The sequence below is a fragment of the Corapipo altera genome, unplaced genomic scaffold (genome assembly GCF_003945725.1).
Source record: "Corapipo altera isolate COAL_440 unplaced genomic scaffold, ASM394572v1 47, whole genome shotgun sequence".
NCBI lineage: Eukaryota > Metazoa > Chordata > Aves > Passeriformes > Pipridae > Corapipo > Corapipo altera.
In genome coordinates this window covers 10,051,339-10,075,029 of record NW_020884897.1, presented here as the reverse complement: position 1 = coordinate 10,075,029, position 23,691 = coordinate 10,051,339, and the positions used below count along the sequence as shown (strand labels likewise).

General features: G+C 43.8%; 1 protein-coding gene across 5 annotated transcripts in view; it reads right to left on the bottom strand.

The window, feature by feature from the left end:
• Positions 1–23,691, bottom strand: part of PRKAG2 (protein kinase AMP-activated non-catalytic subunit gamma 2) — a 211,499-nt gene that overhangs the window by 90,871 nt on the left and 96,937 nt on the right. The window contains exon 1 of one of the 5 annotated variants that reach the window (XM_027648544.1): positions 19,046–19,621. The exons of the other annotated variants lie outside the window; for them this stretch is intronic. Coding sequence (XP_027504345.1) covers positions 19,046–19,151 — 106 coding nt within the window. The 5' untranslated portion in view covers positions 19,152–19,621. Of the gene's footprint in view, positions 1–19,045; positions 19,622–23,691 lie in introns of those variants that run through there. 5 annotated transcript variants of the gene reach the window in all.

Sequence of the window (23,691 nt, the reverse complement as noted above, 5' to 3'; positions counted from 1 at the left end):
TGAAATTCCTACAGCAGAGGACACTGCAGCTGCAGATTCATTCCCAGAACTGCAGGATGATTCAAAGCTCACTGGGGATGCAGCAAAGGGAGAGCAAATACCAGCTCCTTTTCCAAAAGCTTTACAATGTATCAACCATCATTTCATATTTGTCTCAGATCAATAAATCTTCAAATCTCTATCCTATATTAATATGCATCTGATGATGATAATTCAGGTAAATTAAATTAGGTAATAGTGGTGATAATGGTGAATATAGTGAGACTGTTGCTAAATGAGGCTCTCCCTCCACATTTAGCACTCTTACCAAACGTAACCTTGCAGCAGAGAGCTCCCTCTTTGACAATTTTGCCAGCTGGGTAAACAGAGAGGTTAAGACAAGAACTGTAAACTTGATCTGACACCCAAATCCATAAAAATAATTTATATAATTGCCTCAGGGCCTTAGCTAAGAAACTGGGCTCTCACTGGATTTAGAGATTCCACTGTACCACTGAAGACTGTTCTGGCATTTCCACGGGGCTTTAGGAAATTAACTGCCAGCACCTGAATGGGAAAATTTTTATCTGATTTACCCAAGATCACTCAGCAAGCTCTGATCAACACAATCTAAAGCCTTAATTTCCCCTCTCTTTTGTCTGAGTTGTATATGCACTAACATCCTGATCTGACATGGCAATCCCAGTCACCTGAAACTCAGCAGAACACCTCCTTGAGCATCCTTTTAAAATTCACAATAAAAAAAAATAAATCTGGGCAAACAACATGCTGACTGCAATAAAGAGCATGTCTGTACCACAACCAAGAGACATGAAAATGCAACCACACAGTCACCAAGCCTGCCAGCACCTTGGGGTATTTCTGCAGAGAGCTCCCTGCCACAGGGTTACCTGATTTAACTAAATTAAAGCCTACTCAGCACACCTGCAAGGTGCCTGTGTGTCATCACAGAGTGTTAGAGGCAGACACACTCACACTGTCCATCAGATTTCCTCCGAGTGAGCCAATAAAATGCATTAAAAAAAAAAAAAAGCTAGTTTCCTCTGTGTGCTTAGTCATATCTGTCATCATTGTGAAATTAAGGAATATTTCATGTGTCCATTTGGCTTTCCCAAAAAAACCAATATATAGTCTCCCATTTAAAGGGACACTATCCCCCAAAAAATCCCATTCTGTCTGAATTTCTCTGCTTTCTCTTACTCACCCCTCTCCCTTCTGACGCAACCAAAAGTTAATGTACAGAAACAGACTTTCTCAGTTTGCTTATTCTGGACCTTATTCCCATTTCCCAAGTATAATCCTGCTGTTTTTCCACTTTGCTTGTGCGGACTAAGGAAGAGAAGGAGCTTTTAAATTATGTGGAAGATGTGAAACCATTACAGAACCACAGTATTTAGACTCCAAGTTGTTCCTTTAATTGTGAACGGCACATAAACCCACTGCATCCATCTGTCAAAGATGGGCCACAGCAATGAAGTGTCATGGGGTGGATGGGCCTTCTGCTCAGGTTTTTCATCCCCCTGCAAGAGCAGCAGTAACCTTCATTGGGATGAAAAAGGTGCAAACTCCTCTTGGAGTTACTGATTTGCTCTCATTTCAAGGGAGCTCTCATTATTTTTTGGTTTTATCTTTCTCCCAGAGCCTAACTGCATGACTTTTCCACCCTGGTGCTCAAAATCTCTTCCTGAGGCAGATGAGTGAAAAATAATGCAATTTTCAGAGCCGCTATTGATGAAGTTTTAATGGCAACAAGGAAAACTGTTTGAAATCCTGCCTGGCCACAGGGAGGGGGGCTGCCAGGTTCTCTTCCCCATGTCCTCACATTGGCAGCTTGAGGGAGGTGTTGTGAGACATCAGAAGCTGTGTAGGGGATGGAGTTTCCCCAGGAATGTCTCTGAGGTTTCAGATCCCTCACAGAGACTGCATGTGGGGAAGACATCTGGCTCTCCAATCCTTCCCTCTCTGCTCCTCAGAAACGGGCAAGGACTATGGATAAGGTGTTGGCACTAACAAGGACCCCTTTCCAGTAACAGATTTTTGGAGAGACCCACACAGGCAAGAGCACCACACAGGTGCTCACACTCAGGTGAGCATCTCGAACATCCAGATATTTCAGTCTTTTCAAAATGATAAAAACATCTCTGCTCTGAATGGCCTGGATGAAGGTATCAGGAGGACAGCTAGACATATATATATGTTACTCTTCTGTATATGTTCCCGTGCTCATTCAAGGTGCTGAGAACCTGGAACCAGATCAACTGCAAGAACATCATTATTCCTACTATTATTAATAGGACCAAATGGGTCATAGTGTCAGGTGTTTTACTAAGATGGACCCATTTAATATTGTTGGGAGGTAAAAATAATCTGAACAAAGACAATGAACCAACTAAGACATTCTCCACTTAATGCTGTAGTTGGTCATTACTTGAAATAATGTCCTTTCCGCAAATGGGTAAAGCTAAAACATGTTTAATAATTATGTAAATTATTAGTAGTATTTTCTAAATAGTTGGTAAATTTAAAAAAAAAAAAAAAAAAGACCCTTATAATTACCAAAATATTACCACTAGTAACTAAATCACTGCTCAAAACAAACTCAGCGTTTGTCCCTCTACCCTTCATAAAACTATTTCTATTGGAAAAACGAACAAAAGACCTCTACAAATGCACCTGCCCATGTGAAACACATACTGATGAGACACCTAAGGATAGTATAGTTAGATGAATAAAGATAACTGAGCACAAAAAACTCTCTTTGGATATGCACACAGAAAACAGGCACTGACACAGATGAAGGCATCTTGAGCAAATCAGGCCCTGGGTTACCTGCTTTGTAACCCAAGCAGAACATGTAGTTTGTCTGGTCTACTCTCAAAAGTCTTCTCAAGCAACAAGCAGGGCTAAATGAGTGGTATGATGCAAACACACACAAGAAAAACAGGAGATCAGGAATGCTAACTTAAATAGGAGCACCTTCCCTCACAAACTACACTGTTGAAGGTGAGTCAGCCAACAGAAATGTCCCCTTTGTCTTAGAAGAAAAGTGCAATTTGAAATAGCAACTTTAAAATTTCATACTAATATTTTGATTTGATACTGAATCCATCCTGACTGAATTCCTTCATGTCTCTGGCTCAGGCTCAGGATCTTCTGTAATATTATGTGTATATCCAACTAGTCTTTGTCAGCCTCTCCTATTATTGACACCATCCTGCTACAGTCCCTCAAGAAATCACCTTGTTACCCTCTTACCCTGTTGAAAACGCACTGTTTGTGCTCCTTGCCCTCTCCTGTAGGAGCTGTCTGCCACTGTTAGCCAGGGTTTACTATATTTGATTTCTTCCCTGTGAATGAGAGCAAAACAAAACAAAATAAACAAAAGACCTACTGACTTCAGCAGCAGCAGCAGGCAGCAACAGCAGCTCCTCTGCGATTTATCTGCCCCCTCCCAGCTCCAGTTTGAGTGTCAGCAGCAACTCACTCCCCAGTGAGCAAAGCAGCTCAGCTTCAGAGCATCCCTCAATCGAAGTGAGAACCTCCTGCATGTGAGTAGGAGTCGGCTGGGGTGAAACTCGAGCCACCAGTGCAGTGAACACAACTCCGATTTTGACCCGCTACAGTAATTCCTCTTTTTGTAGCAACTCATTTTCCTGAACAGCCTCTTCTAAGGGGTTTTAAAAACACATCAGTCAGGTTTCTTTTGCCAAGTCTTTTCTCAAGGTTCAAAGGAGCTCTGGGAGACTGAGGGCGAGGAGGGAATCGATCTGCATCATCATATCACTTCCCTGCAAAAGATTGCATTTGAATACAGCTCAGCTCTTTTGTTCTTACATCCTTCACAATGCCTGAGTGAGCAAGGAAGAGCCGAGATTTGCTACTTTTCAAGAGTATTGCTACATTTGTCATCTTGTATTTCTGTTTAACAGCAAGGCATTTCCTCAGTGACTTTGATGAAGAATATTATCGCAAAGAACATAATCAGCTTCGCCTGCTGCATCTTCTTGTCCTCAAATGTTCGTTTTAACACTAGATAATGGAATAAATCCAAGAATTCCATGTGAGTTCCTGTTTCCAATCCATCAGTGAACAGTGTGTTCCTGCATCTTAGCTATGAGCTCTTCAAACTGTTTCCTAAATTGCAGGCTTGAAGTTCCCTCCGTATTTCCTGTTCTTCAAGATGCCAGTTGAGCTGGGATGAGCTCAGACACCTGCCACTAAGCCCAGCATTAGCATGGACTGAGCAGTGAGGAGGTTTGGACTGGGATAACGAGGCTGAATTTTAGAAACCGAAAAAGGGATACAGATCTGTCCCACTAAGCCTTTACACCTGCATATAGTGGTTTATTTCTGTCTCCCTCTCGTAAGCTGTACCCCTGGGAACTTGAATATCGAGCTCTCCATGGCTGGAGGGTGACTGTGTCAGGTCATGTAACCCAACAAAGGACAGAAGTCTGCCCCACTGCAGGTGCTGGCACTTCATCTATCTTTTAGTTATCCAAACCATTCAAACATGCAAAAATTCTGCCATCTCTGTTTGACTAACAGCTTTTGGGAGGAGAATGCTCCTTATGTATAGAGCAGTGTCAAATTCTTTATTTTAAAAATATAGATAAATATTTTCCAGGAATGGTTTAAAAGTATATATATTAAAGAATAGTTTGATAAGTGGTGTCTGCCCTCAGGTGTAGGTGTCAGGACAGCGCTTGACACAAAAACCTTTGATGTGAACAAGCTCTACATTTCAAGTCTCACCTATTTCTGCCTCATTTCCTTTCCACAAGCAGGGACACTGGGTATGGGCAGGGGCTGAACACGGGGACTGAACAGCAACACACCAGTGACTTACTCATGCCTTTCTCCTCCTGCAGCCAGGAAAGGTGTGGTAGCCATACAGAGCTGCTATTAAATTTGGGATCGGACTTAGCTGAACTTGTCCTACTCATCACTTCTAACCTGCTTTTACCTGCTCAGCACTTCACATCTTCCCTCTGCAACATCAGCCTTTTGTTTTCCATCTCTCCTTGTACTTTGCAACGGTGATGCAAATCAGAATATGGGAAGAAAAGAGCAGATTTAGACAGAAAACCTGGAAGCTGGCCAGAAGAATAACCAGGTAGACTGGCAGATTGCTTGCTAAGGAATGGACAACAATTTGGGACATTGAGGCACTATAAAGGTCACAAGGTGAGGCTCCTTTTGTAATTCTTAGTTACTTTCACAAAATCTTGATGGGATGGATCAATTGTGCAGACGGGAAAATAGGTTTTCTGGCACTAATTGTGGTCTCTTCATCTTAAAAAACGTGGGCCTACATACACATCAGCAATTTTTTCCATGGCATATATACATCTCTGTGCCTCTGTCTACCACATCACCTCCCATAAAAGCTGAATGCAGCACAGCTGTCACCACCAGGCTGGAGCAGGTCTAACCAGGCATGGAGGCACTCCAGTGTGGACTGGTATGCTGTTGGGGAAGTGCTGCTCCAAGACCAATTTGGTTATAACATACCAGGAAGGAGAAAAAAAAAAACAAACAACTCATTTGCACTTATAAGGGTTTTCTCCACAGCCAGAGGAATGCAAATGCCAGGCAGCCTTTACATTGCCTCCAACAGTTTTGCTGATTATCACATCTCTAATTCCAGTTCACACAATCCACACAGCACCTTCTTATTATGGATGTGCTGCTGACATGTACAAAGACTGATTAGATAGTCAGACACAAGCCAAGGAAATAATAAATATACAACTCCACTTTTCAGAGAATTTTTTTTCTGCAGGCGCAGTTGTGTGCACAGCTGAATTTGTCTTCATAGTCTGATCTCTGCTCTTTCTTTGCAGAAAAAAAATTCCAGCTATTGAGTTAAATCTTCCAGATAGATAAATCACATAATAATACTTTTCAGGTTTATCATTTTCCCATCTCCTAGACAGTGAACTATTCTTGGCTAGCCTTATTACAGTTCTTACAAAGCTACCTTCCTAATCCTATCAGTGAGCCAAGAAATGCTTTTCCACTTACATACGTTTCCCACCTTGCCAAGGTACCCATTCCTTGTAATCAGCATGGAGAAAACTACACCACAAGGGCCAAGCTCACTTCCTTTTGGGCAGGCAGCGACTTGGGTGGCCAAGGGATGTCTTCTGGTTGCACACCAGAAGGGACTGACTAACATTGGATAATCTACACAGGTACATGGATGGGCTGCAGAATAAAAAATATCTTCTTTTGGGTCAAGCTTTACTGGTCAGGCCCCAGCGTGGTATAAGTGGTGGCTTTCTCCTGTCCAACCGGTCACTTATGGGCTGTGCTCAAAGGCAGCTTCACAACACAGAGGTACAGACTGAGTTGCAATAGATGACCTTGGGTTTCTACTGATCAGCCTCAGAGAGGACTCAATAAAACTAGAAAAGATGCAGAAAAGGCTGATAAGGTTGACTGAAGGTACACAGGAACTCTTCAGTTTAGGAAAAGATGACTGCAAGGAAAGAATATGACAGAAGCCTGTAAAATAGACATGGGATGGAGATGGCCAACAGGGAAGGCAGGAACAGATGAAATCAGCAAGTGGGAGACTCAAAACAAACACAAATAAATACTTCTGATACATCACATTTTTAAACAGCAGAACAGGTGCTGTTGTAAGGTGTTAGAAGTTTGATTTTGAAATGTGTTTGGACATGTTCCTGGAAGGAAAATTACTCAAAGTCTTCCAGACATCAGCTTTAGCTTAGGATATGAGCCACGTAGTGCTGGAGGCTGGGAGAGTACAATGGGAAGTGTTCCTTATGTTCCTGCTCTGTTCTTACACCACCTGTGTTAGTGGTAATGAGCACAAAAGGAGATTGAACTGGATGGATAATTGGCCTGACCTGGTCCTTGTGCTGTATGACTGACTCGTTCTTGTGCTCTGACTGAAAATCAGTTACAAAGTAGTAAAAACAGCAATGTTACCTCACACCTAAGCAGAAGGTGCCTTTTTTCTCGTGCCATCCACATAATGATTACGATAAAACATCTGATTTTCTACAGCTTAAACTTTATCATTTGTAAAATGGTAATAATGGTGCTCATCTTCTAAAGATACTACATAATCTGCAACTGAGCAAATAACACAATGACAAGGAGTTGCTGTTAGTTGCTGACAAGTTTGGCACGTTATCAGCCAAAACATCTCAGCCACCTAAATGTGTTCATATGTGCTGGTGCTGAAGTCCAATTAGTGAAGGGTCTGTGACAAGGCCTTAAAAGAAGGGGTGAAAAAAAAATAATCAGGCATTAAATTTGATTTTCAGAAGCACCAACTGTTGCTGAGTATTTAACGCCTTTTGAGGTCAAATCCTCTTATTTGTGTTTATCTTGGAATCTAGAATGGGGGGCTCAGGCTGCTGTTTCCAGAAGCATAAGGAATCAAGTCCAAAACTATGTGGCCTGTTTATAGTTATGTGATGTTGCAACAGCAGTGACAGGATCAAACCTGGTGGATTCCTGACTACTATTAGGAAAGAAGCTGGGGAGGAAAAAGCAAGCTGGAACTGTCCTACCTGCAATGCAGAGAGGATGTATCCAAGTCACCTTCAAACACGGCACTTGGATGCGCGGTGTCAGCACAGCTGCAAGACTTGCCTGGGAAGCAAGGTGAATTACAAGCTCCATTACGGGGCAGTTAGGAAGCTACTGCTCTCCTTTAAATTGGCTATTAGCTAATTTAAAGTTGGCTTCTGCAGTGCTGTTTTTCACAGCAGGACTGCAGCAAAGGCACACTCATGTCTATGTGCTCACCCAGGGACCAGGCAGCTCCACAAACCTGCCTTGGCATCTGATCAGCTGCAGTGAGACTCAGGCTATTCCCCATCCCTACACAGAGGGAAAAAACTCCACTAGTATGATTTCTTCAGTCTAATTCTTTCCTAATCTAGACTGACTTTCCCCTTCATGTATGTAGCCTCACAGATCTAATTTTCAGCTGAGAGCAAGCACCAGGAGTATCATTCCAGGTCCTGACCACTCACCAGCTCCCTCCAACAGAGCAGCAGCATCATCTCTTGATCTCCCAGAGAGTTCTGTAATTAAATATTAAGGAGTGTTGCTCACTCATTGTTTTTCAGGCTTTCATTTCAGCTGGCAGCTCACTCCCATAACATCATAATTTCTCTACAAGTCTCCTTAGTTAGGATTACTTTCATCAGTCTTGAGTATTTTTCTGTACTAGCTTCCTACACCTCAAGGTTAGTTTACGCTGCTGGGATTTCTTGTGGGGATTTATTGTTGCTTTGCTTTGTGGTCTTTATCTGGTGCTTATTTTGGGAAAAAAAATGTGATGATTTACAATAAGAAGCTTGTTTTACAACCTTCAGTTTTAAGTTCAAATAGACTCCACATAGGCTCTAGTTTTCCTGTTACTGCTGCCAGGAAGGATCTCCATAAAGTTTTAAAGAAGGACCTGGCTGATAGAAAGGAAAACTCCGGTATCCTTTTAGAAAAGAAGAAAATAAGCCCAAATCTGACAGCAACAGAAAGTTGTCACCTGCTCTCGAGTAAGGAGAGGAGTTTTACTGTAGCCCTTTGGAAGCAGCAGCCTCTTAGGAGGCAGAAGAAGCACTTGTAGTCATCTTGCCAGCTAAGGGAGGTAAAAATCAGTTTACTGTCATGAAAATATCTTATAAGGAGAATATCATCATCAGGAGCTCTGCTCTTTCCTACAGCAAATTTTGTAACTGTGCCAAATTTGCTGCCAGGCTGGAGCTGGGAGTAAAAGCACTAAACAGGGCATTTCCAGGCAAGAACTTCTGCAGTTTGGGGGAATTTGTGCCTTTTGGTGTCTTTACTGCTATCACTTCCAGTAATGGCAACAGGCATCTCCAGAAGACTTGGCTGAGTAAGACTGCACAAGTCTTTGAACACATACAGTGACCAAAGGTCATTTGCTCTCATCTCCTCCTCATTAATGACTGTGTGTTAGAGACATTCATCCAAATGTGCATGCTGGTGAAGCTTTTGCTCCCCAAAATGCAGTGAGAGAGGGCTGGAGCCATGCCTGGGGTAGGCTCATGGGCTTTGCATCACAGGAGCTTTTCAGTGACTTATCTTTCTCTGTTTGCAAAACCTACATTTTTATTTTCACACCTCCATGCCCGCTGTTCGGGAACGTGCTTAAGACTTCTAATAACTTTGCAGTGCAGTTCCTTCACAGCTCCAAAGCTGATTAAAAAGAGCACCCAGTGAAGAGGTGAGGAATATAGGTCAGATCTCTAGATAGTGTAAAGGCAGTGATCTCAAGTGAGGTCAAAAAATGTAATAACTCTACATTTTAGCCTTGCAATAATATGCTGTAAGCTTGAAAAGGATGGAGGGAATTGGGGTTTGGAGCTATCTCTCACCCTCCCTTGCTGCACAGGTATTCTCCTGAGCTGGTGCATGTCGCCATTGAAAGCTGCTTATCTTGGTTCTTGCAAGATTAACTAAGTGTAAAAAATACAATTCATAATACTAAATAAAAACAAAAATTAGAATATAAAGGACAGGGGTAGTTAAGTACCTACACATTTCAATATCAGCTACATCTGCAAACTGTCAGCCCAAAAAGGTCATTAAAATAATCTCGCCCTTTATCAGGAAGAAACTCTTGCTGACTGATAATGCTGGACACATGATGCTAATTCCAGTTGTCTCTAGAAGCTAAATTAACTCTTTCCTCAGTGTCACACGTGCTGCCTGTGATATGTGAGCTGTCTTCACGCAAATTCGGTTCTTTTCCCATCAAAGGTATTTCTGTAGCTCTTTAACAAGCTTTCCATCTTGTTGCTATTTTGCCTTCACACCTCCTGCCCTATCGTCACAAGGATATATTCTGTTCTCTTCAGATGCAAGCACTAGGTGGGTTTGGAGGAAAAATAAGATCAAGTTTCATTTGCACTTCCCCTACAGAGAGCCCTACGAGGTGCCAAAACACTCAGCCCCCATTAACTTCAGTGTGAGATGGTGGTGACTTCGATAAAAGCATTCAGCTTTTTTCAGGTTTGGGTCCCTCACAGACTTCTGCAGACACCAGTAACAATTTCATAAAAGAGTAGGGATTTTGATACTTTTGAGGCTATCAGGTCTAATGACAGAGCTGCAGATCTGCTTACTGGGGAGATAAGATCCCTTATATGTCTAAACCAGTTAAGCAACGTCCCACAGGGGTTTCAGCATCCCCTGTGCTGGGTGATAACTGCAAACACAGCCCTCTGATAAAAAGCAAGGCATGTCCTTTGCTAAAGCTTCGGACTCAGTGACACAGAGGGGTTTCTGGATAAACAGATTCCCCTGAAATATTTGTTTTATGTGATAGATTATTCATAAGAGGTTTCAAATGCTCCAGACTTCAGGCAACAGCTGACTACAGCTCTCACTACCACTGCCCCTTTTGATTTCCTTTGGTTTTCTTTCCTTGAGATCAAGGTGATCTATTTTTAGTGCAGGGACTGGTTAAGTGAGGAGTTGCTATAGTGACAGATAGCTGATACAAACCATGTCCCACTGCAATTCCTGGGGCTGGGAAATGAACAGTCCCCGAAGTGGGGCAACAGCTGGGGGTGCCCAGACACTGCTCAGCTTGGGGGGGGTATTAATAACTGCCTAGGACTCTGATGGTGTTGCTTAATATCTGTGGAATAGTCAGAAGGCAGCCTGGGTGCCTGCTGTAGGAAACACATGTCCTGCTGCCTTTGTTGGCCCAACAAATACATTGGTGTTGGTCCTGGACTTCACAGTGTCTCCTTCTGCTGTTCCACTGATACAAACCAGCTGTACAAGCACCTCCAGCTGCCTCTACCCAAGAAGTTAAGTCTATTCTTGAATCTTCATCAGAACAAGAACAATTTTGCGCCTGCATTGAGAATTAGGTGGGGAAAGATGTGCAGTCAGGGTATTTGTAACTTCAGCTTTCCTGGCAACTGAACAACTGAGTATCACTGAAATGTTGGTTGGAAAGGATGCCTGGAGGCCTCTTCTCCTATGTCCTGCTCAAAAAAGATCTGATATCAGCCAAGACCAGGTCAGTCATGGCTTTCACTAGCTAAGTTTTGAAAATCTCTAAGAATGGAGAGGCCACAGCCTCTCTAGGTTACCTTTGCCAGTGCCACACCTCCCTCTTGAGGGAGTTTTTGCTAACAGTCTGACCCTCCTCAGCCACAAACTCTTGCCTTTTACTCCTTCTTTTACCACCTGCCACTACTAAGAAGGGTTTGGCTCTATTGCCTTTGAAACTTCCCTGCAGGTAGTTGTAAGCTGCTATTAAACTGCACATTAGTCTTCTCCCCGCTGGACAAAAAAAGCCCAGTTCCCTCAGCCTCTCCTCACAGATCCCAAAACATCTGCTCTAGGTCCCAAAACGTTTTGATAGTCCTCCAGGGAAACCCTATCCAGTTTCCCAGCATTTTTCTGTTGGGGGAAACTAGAAATTTGACACCTTGTTCCAGGTGCAGCACTACCAGCACCGGATGGGAGGGGGATAATAATTCCCTTGACTGGATTGCTCTATTCCTCCCGATGCAGCCCAGTATGTGGTTCACCTACTGATAATGACAGCACATTTCTGGATCATTTTCCAGATCATATCCACCACAACCCTCGGGATTCAGTCATCAGTACCCAGTGTGTACTGCTACATAGGCTCACATCAGCACCCAGGTCTATAATGAACACTATCAGTCCCATACTGACCCCTGGATGTTGACCATCGCTACATTTCAGGTATGTCCCTTGGGAAATGCCAATGTTATTCCAGCTTCTCGTCCTTTCAACTCAGGCCTTCTCTCAAGGAGGCTGGTGCAATCCTCACCTCTGAACACCCACCCAACCTCTGTTGTCACTGCAGCAGCAAGAAGCTTTTGTTGCAAACTTTTCACCTCCACCATGTCTTGGTTTGACTTGCCATCTCATTTCTGCCTCATCTGTATTTCTTAAATTGATTTATTGCCCCGTTCTAGTTTATTATCTCTAATTATACTCTATATTAGCAGCGGAGATGTCACAAATCATCTCTTCCTCTCCAGGAGCACTGCCCTCCAGGAAAGGCAGGACTGTCACAGGAATCCTGTGTTCCCTATTGTTATTCTTGCACTGACTGAAATAAAACCACGGGGCCAGATGGGCAGGATCTGTTAAACAATCCGGTGGCTGTAGCTCCGAGTGTGTCAAAAGGGTCCTTGTTGCCCCACAGAGAACACAGCACTGGAAAGCAGCTGTTTTCTGATGCCTGGAAAAAACTCTGAAGAAACAACAGGATGCTATTAATAATGCCAGCTAATCCTATCATTCCTCCTCCAGCTAAATTGTCCCAACTTTATCAAAGGAGGAGCGGAAAAAGGACAGGATGGGAACTCTTTGGTGCAAGTGTGCAATACAGCGCTGGGGTCTGTCCTTAAACCAAGTAAGGCTGCCTGACCTTTCCAGCACGGAGAATTCCAGCCTCTGAGCTAAGCCTGCCAGCTGCACAATGATATCTCACAGAGCAGTCCTTCATCTCTCGAGACTGAAGCCTTCACGTGTCAGTTTGACTCTGTAGTGACAAATCAAACAGCTGAAACAATTTCAAGGCATTAAATCTCACCACTCTGAGCACTTTTAAGTCCTTGAACTGCTGTTAGGCTGGACAAGAATAGAGGCGAAAGCAGAAAACAGCTGAATCTTGGTAATTCCTGAGATTTGCTGATCCACTAAACCTGACAAACAAAACTGCCTGAACAACATCTTTGAAACTGCACTCTTGGGCAATTCACTGAAACTTTGAGCAAGGAGTCAATAGTCCAAAACATTGACTTCTAATTAAACAAAAGTACCCACCTACCTCAATGCTGTGAAAAGAGATCTGGGCTTGAAATTTGCTTTTAAGGTCTGGCAACAGGATTTGTAATATAGATGCATGGGAGTATAAATAAATTGTGGTCTACCTTAGCACATTCAAATCAAGTAGAAAGTCAGTCTAGGATAACAGCTTTTCATACAGATATTCTTTTGAAGTGAGAGCCCTTGGAAAGTACAGGGAAAGCAGGGGAAAAAAAATTATCTCTACGCTACTCCCAACTGGAGCAATAAGGATGAGAGAGAATGCATGGAAATCAGTAATTCCAATGATTTTTAGTGTGTAGGCTGTGACTCTTCAGCATCCATCATGAAGGCACTTCAGGCTGTGTTTGTTAAACTGAGATGTCCTTTATGAAAGTCTGATCTGCATTATTTTATTTTGGCCTCAAAAATGAATCAGAGAGTTATTTATACCACAAATAACAAGACAGTGTTCCAGCCTTATATATATATATATTGGAAGTTACCTGAAGGGAACAGAAGTGGAGGATGGAAAAAGGAAATTCTGATATACATAAATATCATCTACTTTCACAAAGAGGCAGTGTCTGCACCTACTTTCACTCACAGTCAGTGCCCAGCTTCCTTCTGTCTCAGTTTCTCCTTTTTCACCCTGATGGACCTCTCCCTATTGCATTTCACAGCTTTGCCTAGATTCAGAATTGCTTTTAATTTCTGTCTTTCAGGAATAGCATTCATCATGCTTTTCAAATAACACTATTTGAATAGTTGCAGAATCACAGACAAGTGCCCTTGAGACAGTAAAAAAATGAAGCCTCTCTGCTGCTGCTGTGCCTGGAGGACAAATACCTGCACCCACAAGCAGCAACAAGGACCAGAACCACATGGACTCCTCCCAGATGGGAGTTCTCCCTGCCCAAAACCTGTACAGTTTGTAAAATAGCCTGCCAAAAGGGAGGCTGGCCCTGCTGCTCTCACCCACCACATTGTTGACAAGAGCACGTCAACGCTGAGTAATTCAGTTCATTTATAGAAATGTAGATATTTTTGACCAAACTTTGTGACGAGACGCACAGAGCTGCCTGGAGCAGGACTGTCAGTGGGCAGATTCATTTGCAGCACCAATATGGAAATCTGTGCCTCGGGAACATACAGTAATTTTACGTGTCTAACCTGCCCTTCAGAAAAAAATAACTTCTTTGAAAATAAATTACTCAGAGCATTTGCGTTCTTGAACAACTCACCATGAGGGCAGAGTCTACATCTTCCTTAAGCCTGCAAAGGGCTGCAGAGGAAGGATTCTGCTGGGCTCTGCACCAGCAAGGGACGAGTCCACAGCAAAGCACTCTGCTCAACAGACCTGCATTTCAGTTTCCACCAAATCAATGGAGGTTTTGAGGGGTTCATTACTACCTGAATTTACAGGAACCTACTTGAAATTACCTAACTGATTCTACTGCTTTGTGGCCACAGTCCTTTTCCCCCTCTTCAGAACGCTTCAAAGCTGCACACAAAGCTGGGATGCGACACAAAGCACCAGGACAGTGACTATATGGAAGCAGAAAATGGCAAAATAAAAAGTCTCAAACATTTAATGAGGCTCATCAGAGCTTTTCTCCTTCCTGGTAACCGATCGCAGAAACTTCACAGATTCCAGGTCTCAGTGCTCCCTGTAGTACAAGATTAATCAGTACTGATCAGCCAGGGCTGCATATTTTCTAAAATCACTGTCAGCTCAACAGAGCATGAAAACCAGTGGAGAAAATCATTAACAAACCAAAGTGGTCTCAGTTTCTCATGCCCAGTCTCTGATGATGGTGGTTTTAAGCTGCTTTACTGGAGCAACAGGATTTTGTTCTTTCAGTCTGTTTACAGCAGCACTGGAACATGCAGAAATTCCTTCACTCCAGTTTATATCTCCAGAAGTTTTTTCACTGTAATTTCTCCCCCACTGTCTCATAACAGAAACATCCCACCAGAATGAGATAAATAAATATCTCCGCTCTGGTCCTCCCACAAGCAGCATCACCCACCTTGGGGTGAAGTGTTGGATGAGCTGCAGCTCCCCAAGCTGGAGGAGCAGGAGGTCAAGTCCTGTCTTCTTCTGCAATCACTTCTCCATCATGTTTTCTGTGTTTCATGTTTACATTATGTTCTTACCCCACCTTTTCTGCCCCTGATCTCAGTGCAACTATTTGCAGCCCAGTTTGTGCCAATAAATGGTGATATGTGCCAGGCTGAATTATTCCCTGGGTTTCCATTTCCACTTGGAGAGGCTGTGAAGCACCCGCTCTTTGGTTTGGCGTAAGCCCTTCCTCATGGACTGCTGCGTGAGCTGGTCACATCCTAAGGGCACTTCACCTCCCTGTGGTGATCATGGATGCAGTCATCACATACCAATTGTTGGGAAGGAAGAGCATAATTTCTCTGCTTGACACATGATTCACACTCACACCCAGCTCCAGGGGTCTGAGAAGCACCACGGCAAACTACAGAAGGAGCCCCTTGAGTTTTTGACTGACAGAGGAACTCATTTCCCCTTGGGTGGGGTATTTAAGAAACCCTAAAGCTCCTCCCAGATTCACTCCAGAGTCTCAGGAGCCCTCCATTCCATGGCAGTTAGCAGAGACATGAGACAAAATGTGTGCCCTGAGGCAGTTACAGAACAGGAACAAGCCCCTGCCCTTTCCACCACAGCTGCCTGATTCCTGTACATGGTAGGGCTGAAGCACATTTGCATGTGTATTTATTGGAGTCTGACACTCAACAGGGTTAATCCTAACCCTAATTTGGACCTAATTTGCACCTAATTATAACAGCTGACAGGGAAATTATCCTCAAGAGTGTTACTGAGATGGGACAGCCTGGGGCTGAGGGGCAGCACTGAGGTTTGGTTGAAGCCTCTTGGACTTGACTTGTCGCGGCTCAGCTTTGACACCTGCTGATTAAAATCACCATAACAAATCCCAAGAGAAGCAGAATTGATAAGGAGAAGCTCCTGGGCATTTCCATGTAGCTAAAAGACTCTAAAGTGAGCAGATTGAGGAGCACAAGGCAGCCCTGGGGTCACAGCACCCACATGTGTTGCAGAGCGGTTCCTTTGCTGGGCACTCACATCTCGAGTAGGGAAAAAACACTTTTAACATTACACCTTTTGCATGTGTCATTCAATCCTTCATGGAATAGACAGTGTCCTTTAAAGGGCAGAGCAATTAGCCTCGCTGGGGTCAACAGTTTTTCCCCTTCAGAAATGCCACAGAGCCTATCCATTTACAACACCGGGCTGCAGCGGGAGCTGGCAGGTGGAGAAGCTGCCAGAACCCTGCACAGGTGGGCAGCAACTGCAATAGGAAGGAGGAAACCATGCAGTGGTGATCTAGAGGTTGGAGAAATTTCAGTAATCCCCATCCTGAGCCCTGCCAAAATCACAGTGCATAAATCAGCTTCCCTGCTGTTTGGTGGATAGCTCAAGCTTTGAGGTCTCCCTGTTGGCTGCTCCTCTCCCGGAGAAAAGCTGTGAGATTTCTGCCTTCAGCTCCCTCTGCTCCCCATTGGCTCCTGGTGCTCATTCATGTTTTTCTCCTTTCCCCCTCTCTGTACTCTCTGCTTCTGTTTGACCACATTCAGGTCTCCTCTTGCTGCTCACTTGGCATAAAAAGGGCTCCAAAACCAGGAAATTACAGAGATGCTCATCCTTGGCAATGCTACCCTCCTCTTCCCTACCAGGATGCAAACCTCTGCATTGGCACAGAGGAGGGATGGCATTTAGCTCAACTGATGCACTGAAGAATGTACTGCTTGATAAATTAAGCATTAAGTATTAACCCTGATGGCATCTATCCCTGGGAAGATGAGAAGCTGCACTGGCCCAATCCTATTTACAATGACTGGAGGATCCTTCCTTAAAACACTTAAATAAATGGCCGATAAAAATCAGATTCAACTAGTCCAGGTGCCAGATTACCCCTTTTTGAGGCATCAGGGGATATTTCCCTCATTTCCTTTTCCACCCCTCTTCTGAATACAGTCCAAGTTCATTCAGCAAGGAGGATGCAGCAGCAGCATGGCCACACTGGGAGGGGCGAGGTGGGAAAGCCCATGTTGGATTACTGTCATTCATTTCTCATCCCTGAGGGTAGGTGACAACCAAATGGGATGCACTGGAGTGTGGCTGACCCTGAAAAGCCACCAAGCCTGGCTGCTACCGACAGTCCTGCATACACTGATGTTGATCATAAAACCTTATGAGCGCCAACCTGTTCCCTCGAAAGCTGCTCAGAAAGTGTTTATTGAGGCCTAGTAGCTACAAGATACAGATTAAACCCAGAGAATAATGCAAAGATTTTGTTTTACCATTTCCCTGCAGTTAATTAAATCCATTGGTGGCAGGGGGAAGGTATTTGCAAGTGTGTTAAACCTGTTTCCTGAAAGGAACCCAGACTCCACTGGGATGGCAGAGGCAATCCCCACAGCAGAGCATCTGAGGAAGGCAGTAACCCAGACACATCCTGCTTGTTTTTTCCCACTCTTGTGACTTGGCAGTTCTCTGTTCATGATGAAAGTTCAATGCAGGGAGCTGACCCAGTCACACTCTTACAAGAATGGCATCTGCAAAGTCTATAGAGTAAAATCTGCAGAAAACTGCCTGATGCTTGCTGGGTACCACTGGAGCAGGCTACAGAGATGGATTAAAGGGAATGAGGAAAAAAAGGAACACATTTTTTGGCATTTCTGGCACTAAACTTTTTTATATAACTCTGTCACAAACATTACTGTTTATATAGCCAGTACTCTTGGTGCAGAACAAATTATTTTCCCCGGGGAGGGAGATAGGACAGAGTTTAGAGTTAGACTCCAAGGAAGCAGGCTTGCAATTACTATTTTGGTGCCTCCAGCAGTGAATCCTTCTGTAGAAGTTGACTATTCCCATCTCATTGTTGCAACCAGAAGGAGAGAGTGAATTAGTGGCTCAAAGTGCCATTAATCCCTCAATCAACAACTCACACATGTTTCTGCCTAGGTGAGAATTTAGGGGTTTTAATTAGAAATCTGGGAACACATTTTACATCTGGGTGATCTTTAAGTTAAATATTCCCCCTCTTGTTGCACCAACTCTGTGATCTGTCTTTGTGCATCTCACTGACACCGTGAAAGGCACAGTGCCTTAGAGTTAAAAGCACTTAACTGCACACAACAGGAACAAAAGGAGAAGTATTTGCAAGAAGGACACAACCAATCACTAAATAAATTGCAAAAGTAATAGAAAAACGACCTCCCTGGGCAGCCACCCATCCATCAGTTGTAACTCCCCATCACTAAATCTGCATGTATGTCTCCACACCAATCCATCTGGTTCAACACTACTCATACCTTCATCATCCTGCTGGATTTAACACAGTGACTCCTGACTAATAGAGAGCAAAAGAGTCTTGCCTACACTCTGTACGTGTCAGCCTCTCTAAACTGAGCCTTATCCAGCTGATTCAGTGTAACATCAGTTTTAACCTCTTAGTCACAGGACAGAATTGCCCAGCAACACTCGTGGACTTTGGGGAACTACACAGTTGTAAAACAGGTGCCATTAGCCCATACAGGAAATGCATTAAACTTTGCATTTCTCCAGTATTCTTAAGTACAACAGCCAGATCCTGTTGGAAAATCCCTTTTCTCTCAAACAGCCGATCCCTATGTGACACACACTCTCTGAAACCCACAGTTCAGCACCTGTACTGGAGTTAATGTTCAGTGACCAGGAAAAACTTTTGATTAACAGAGAACAGTCCCTAATTGCAATTCAAACACAATTATACTGATAGAAAAATGTGTTTTCAAATGCATTACTTATCAGACTGATAAGCAATTTTTCTCTACTTACAATTCACCTTTCAATAGACAGTGTTAGCCCTAACTTAGAATTTAGTTATTATTGTTCAATTACAGTAACATCAGTCAACAGCCCCTTCTGAATGTATTCCATAGTATTTACTGTAAAGCTTCCTGTGTCATCACTCTTTTCCTAAAGGTTATAGCTGATATGTGTTACAGGTGACAGCTCAGATTTTCATCCCTGGTGCAAACCAACACCAAAATAACCTCCACACAACAACTTCACAATTCAGTCGATGAAACTGGGAAGTTGTCACTCAATTATTCACTATCCCCCACTCGCTGCCCTTTCCCAAAGACTCATGCCCCTCCTTTCCGGATGTGTAACGCAGAGGGTCCTTACCAGACAGGCCATGAGGGTCGGAGTGGCACCTCTCCAAGAGTTTGCTTCGCTCCTTTCTCTTCTTGCTCCCTCTAAAGCTCCCAAATCGCTTCATGAGCTGCCACATGCACTCGCACGGCAGCAGCTGTCGGTCATGCCCGGGGCTGAAGAAAAAAAGCAGCACGAGGGGCAAGGCAAGGTGTTGATCACACCAAAAGCCCAGGTGTGAGAAAACACAGCTCCAGAGAGACTGTCTGGCTGCAAAAAAGGTCCAGCTCACCAGCAGCTCAGCTCCAAGATGCCTGGTCTTCCTGGAGAGCCACTCTGCAGGAGGCTGCCGGCCCTCGCACGCCAGGCAATTCCAGTCTTAATTCCGGTGTACAGTAACTCGCCTGCAAGTATGTGTGGACATGGGGAGAAGTTCAAAGTCTGCCCAGCTTGCAGTCAAGGAGCTCTTATAAATACATCAGCCGTCAGAAGCCTCGGAGACCAAAGCAACATTTCCCAGTAGATCAGCTCATGTGGAAAAGGTCAGGAGTCGCCTGATAAGCTCCCTCGTTTAAAAAATACTAACTGTGCAAAGGAGCCACAAGCCCTCTTGAAGGGAACTGTCATGTGCAGCTCGGCATGATGACTCTTTAAACAGCCTGTAAAAGGAAACCACCCCTGGACAGACAATTCCTGGCAGCAAGTGTCCTGGGCACGCTGGCACCGTGACATGACATCACCCAACTATTTTGATCCACGTGTGTCGGGTCTATGAAGCAACAGGAGAATCCAGCTGCCTGTCCATGAGCTCCAGAATGCCTGGCCCTCCACAGCTAATGACTAATGGATTAATGGGGAAAGAGGTTCAGCCAATTCATAAAAAGAAGTCTGATACTTTCTGGAAGCCATGGCTGGAGCAACGGGCTGGACTTTCTCTAGTGATGTGCCCTCCCAGTGCTGCACACACCTACATGCTCTGCACAGATTGCTCCATTCAAATTTGCTGTCTGCAAAGCAAAAGGCACCTGTACAGCTGTTTGTAACACAACTGAAATCCACCTCATGCTCTTTGCCATGCGACAAACATTCACGGGGCTGTTGCTCATCCCAGTCAGTCAGGCTCTCTGATGTTTGGCTCTGAGTCTGTACTTGTAGAGAAGCTTATTTTAGGGAAGGGTTCATCGGCACAGGCTGGATCTTGAGCAGCTGGAAAGGGGTGCAAGCACAATCCAAGGCATGATCAAACTATTAGAGCCAACCTTCCTAAGATTACAGTAAATGCTCTGTTAAATCAGCCCTTCCTCTGGACAACGCCAGCTCAACTCTTTCAAAAATCAAACCCTATATGACTAATGAGAGTCTTATCTTTTTAATTCCTAGGAGGAATTAAAGGTTATATCACCTTTTTCCTCTACAAAGAAGCACACCTTTTTATTTCTGCCCATGATTGCTTTTGGGACTTAATATCATTAGAAAGGAAAAGAAAAACCAGCCATGAATTCTGCAGAAAAGGCCTTTATCAACAGATCCTTACAAGCTCTGGTCTTTCAGAAAGATGCATCTTGGATGTCCCGGGACTTCAGAGACCCCAAGAATAGGTGCAGAGATGACAGTAGGTTCCTCTGGCATCCTCAGCTTCTCCAGGTCTTCCCTATGGAGAAGGGTACTTCTTCCTACTGTGGAAGACAGTACAGAGGGCACCACTGCTTTTTCATCTAGCAACCAAAATAATTAAATTACCAAGACACTTAATTATCCTTCAGTCAAGGCTCTCACTGATATCCAAGTGAGGTAACACAATAATGAATTTGTGGCTGTTCCCAGACTTTCCTCTCCTGACTTGTCCTCCTCCTTTCTCTTACTCCCTCCTTTGTGGCCCTGTTTCAGCTCTGCAAGTGAAGATTCCAATGCTTTTCACCAAGTTACAATCTTTTGCACAAAATCACCTGCCAGCACAGTGTGTTTAGAAAGCCCCTTCTCCAGCCCCTCCCTCGAGGCTCACTGTTCTCCCAGCACAGAGGAGAAGTAGGTGGAGCAACGAGAAATGTTGAAGGATTGGCAGAGGGAAGTGTCAGTTTTACTTAAATATTTGCTTTAATGCAGCTGTAGGAAGTGTCAACTCTTCACACCCCGTCTGGCTTTGTGTGACCACCACTCTACCTCTGCAAGCTTCATCTCCACTGTCCCTTCCCTTCACCCTGCCATGGTGACGGCACCACGGCTGAGACAGCGGCTGTAGAGGGACAAACTCTCCATTTCATGGACCAGCTCTCAAACTACTTCCATGAGAGCACTGACCTTCTCAGTCCTTCCCATTCAAGAACCAGAAGCAAACCTGAATCCTCCTTGCTGCAATTAAACCTATTGGTACTGAATAAGATCACTGGGCACATGGAGAACAGATCGTTCCTTTCTGATCCAGCGTCACCCTTGGCATACTTGACAACAGTTACCCAGTTCCCTTTCCAGTCTTTATTTGGCACAAGACACGAGATGTGCTGCCTACAACACCAGTGCAATCTGGACCTTAAGTTTCCCCTCTTTAGAAAAGCATTCCTCTTTCTTCGTTGTCCAAAGGACTGTTGAGAATGACTTAATATCATCAGAAAGCAAAAAATTTAAATCCCTTTTTAATGAGATAAGATTTAGTGCTGCTCCAGCATGGAAACAGCCCCCTTTCTGATAGAGGCCAAGGATAAATAGTTGCTACTGACCTTTTCAAGCAGGGCCATTGCACCAGGAGGGCTCATTTCTCCTTATTAAGGGAAGCAGCAAGACCCTAATGTTTCAACACAGAGCTACTAGAAGATGAAACAACACTGTTTAACAACTGACTTTCATAGTAATTTGTTAAAAAAGCACTAAGTGCTTTGAGTACAATCAGTTTGTCTCCCATAGCTAATGGTTTAACAGATACTAACACATTTATACCAGGTACTACATCTTCTTAATGATTCCAGTGCAAGGATCTTATAAAACTAATAATAAAAAGCTGAGCTTCAAAGAGTTCCTTTGGGGCCATCTATGTTCTGGAGATTGAAAACACAAACCATGAAATGGACTCTTGTCAAGCTACATTAAAGTCTCCCAAATTAGTTATTGTATATTACATTATTTGAGCTGCATAGAGATAACACTGTCCCCTTCCAAAAACCATACATGAGCTCACTCTGAGAGGTACCAGGCACTGGGCAGCTTAATAAAATTATTTTGGGGAAGGAGCAAGCAAACACTCGTGTAGGTGTGTGAAAGAGTTCCCTAGTCCCACTGTGTCTGCTGAGCTCACCAGACCTGAGCCCCTCATGGCCTCAGGGCAGCACCTACACTGACATACAGCCACCCTGCCTCCAACCTCACCACCCTCCTGCCCCAAGTCATCTGCTTCCCTGGCAGTTTTACTTTGCTGACCTAACACTGAGTTCAAAAAAGAGCCTAAAAAATACTTTAGAGCTAAAAACCAACCAACCAAAAAAAAAACAAAAACCCACTCCCAACACTTCTTGGAAATCTCCCTTACATCAATTCTTTCCTTCATCCCAACAGTCATCTCTGTGCCCAGCCCACTCAGCAATGTCCTCCCCAGCTCTTCATCCCCTTAAACCACTTGTGTTTTCTTTTTAAAGGGAGGCTAGTGCACACAAAGTAGAGAAGATAAACTGCCTTCTACTCTATTTTTTGCTAATTCACAGGACCTTATAAAGAGAGGAGTCTCATAGCAGGAGATATCTCCAATCCAACCCAAAAAAGTCCCACCCATGACTGGGCTCCCTCTTCTTGATGCTTCTTGATTTTAAGTTCTCCATCTCTCAGGATAAAAGCACCTCCCTGCAGTGATTTATCACGACTCTTCAGGCAACAAACATAACAGAAACCTTCCTTTCTCTGGATGGGACGTGAAGATTTGTTCTGTGAGGCAGAACTGGGGGTTGAGTGTTCGGGTTTGGCCACCAGAGAGGAAATATGGAAGCTGCCATCGCACCAACCAAGTGCAGCCACCATGGGGTGCCTGACCCACATATCAGAGCTTTGAAACACAAACTGATTCATCCATCTCACAGGGGTGCTATGGTGAAAATACTTTAAATACTGATATTTCAAACCATTTCCTCAGTTGCCTTTTTCACAGGAGGTTTAACCTCATACACAAACGCAGCAGCAGAGTGCAGGGCAGGCAAGGAGGCCCAGTTAGTCCTGCCAGGATTTTTCCTGGTATGAAAATAGAAAAAACAATACTTTCCTCCTTGAAATTTAGAAGCTTATTTAGCTCAAAACAGGAAGGCTAAAAGGAATATGTATCCCCTTAGTGACAATTAATGTTTGAACTGGCTTCCGACTGCAAATCAGCAAAACCAAGTATTTCCCTTTCTCTGTTGCTGAGAATTTCCTTGTTCAAAATACCCACTGTTTTTGCCATTGCTCAAAGAAATAAAGTTCAGATTGCCCCTTAGAAAGGTAAAGCGTGGATTATGCTTGCATTTCTACATGAATCACACTTGTCTACCTTGTTTTCCTTCAAGTTTTCCCTAAACTGCACTTTTTCTAATTTTCTTTTTTAAACTCTACAGACTGATGATGGCAAAATTAAACACTTTCTATTGCTGTCAGTGGTGTTGGCACATGTTTACATGTCTTACAACACCAGACTGGTTTTAACTGCAACCGTATTTCATATAAATAGA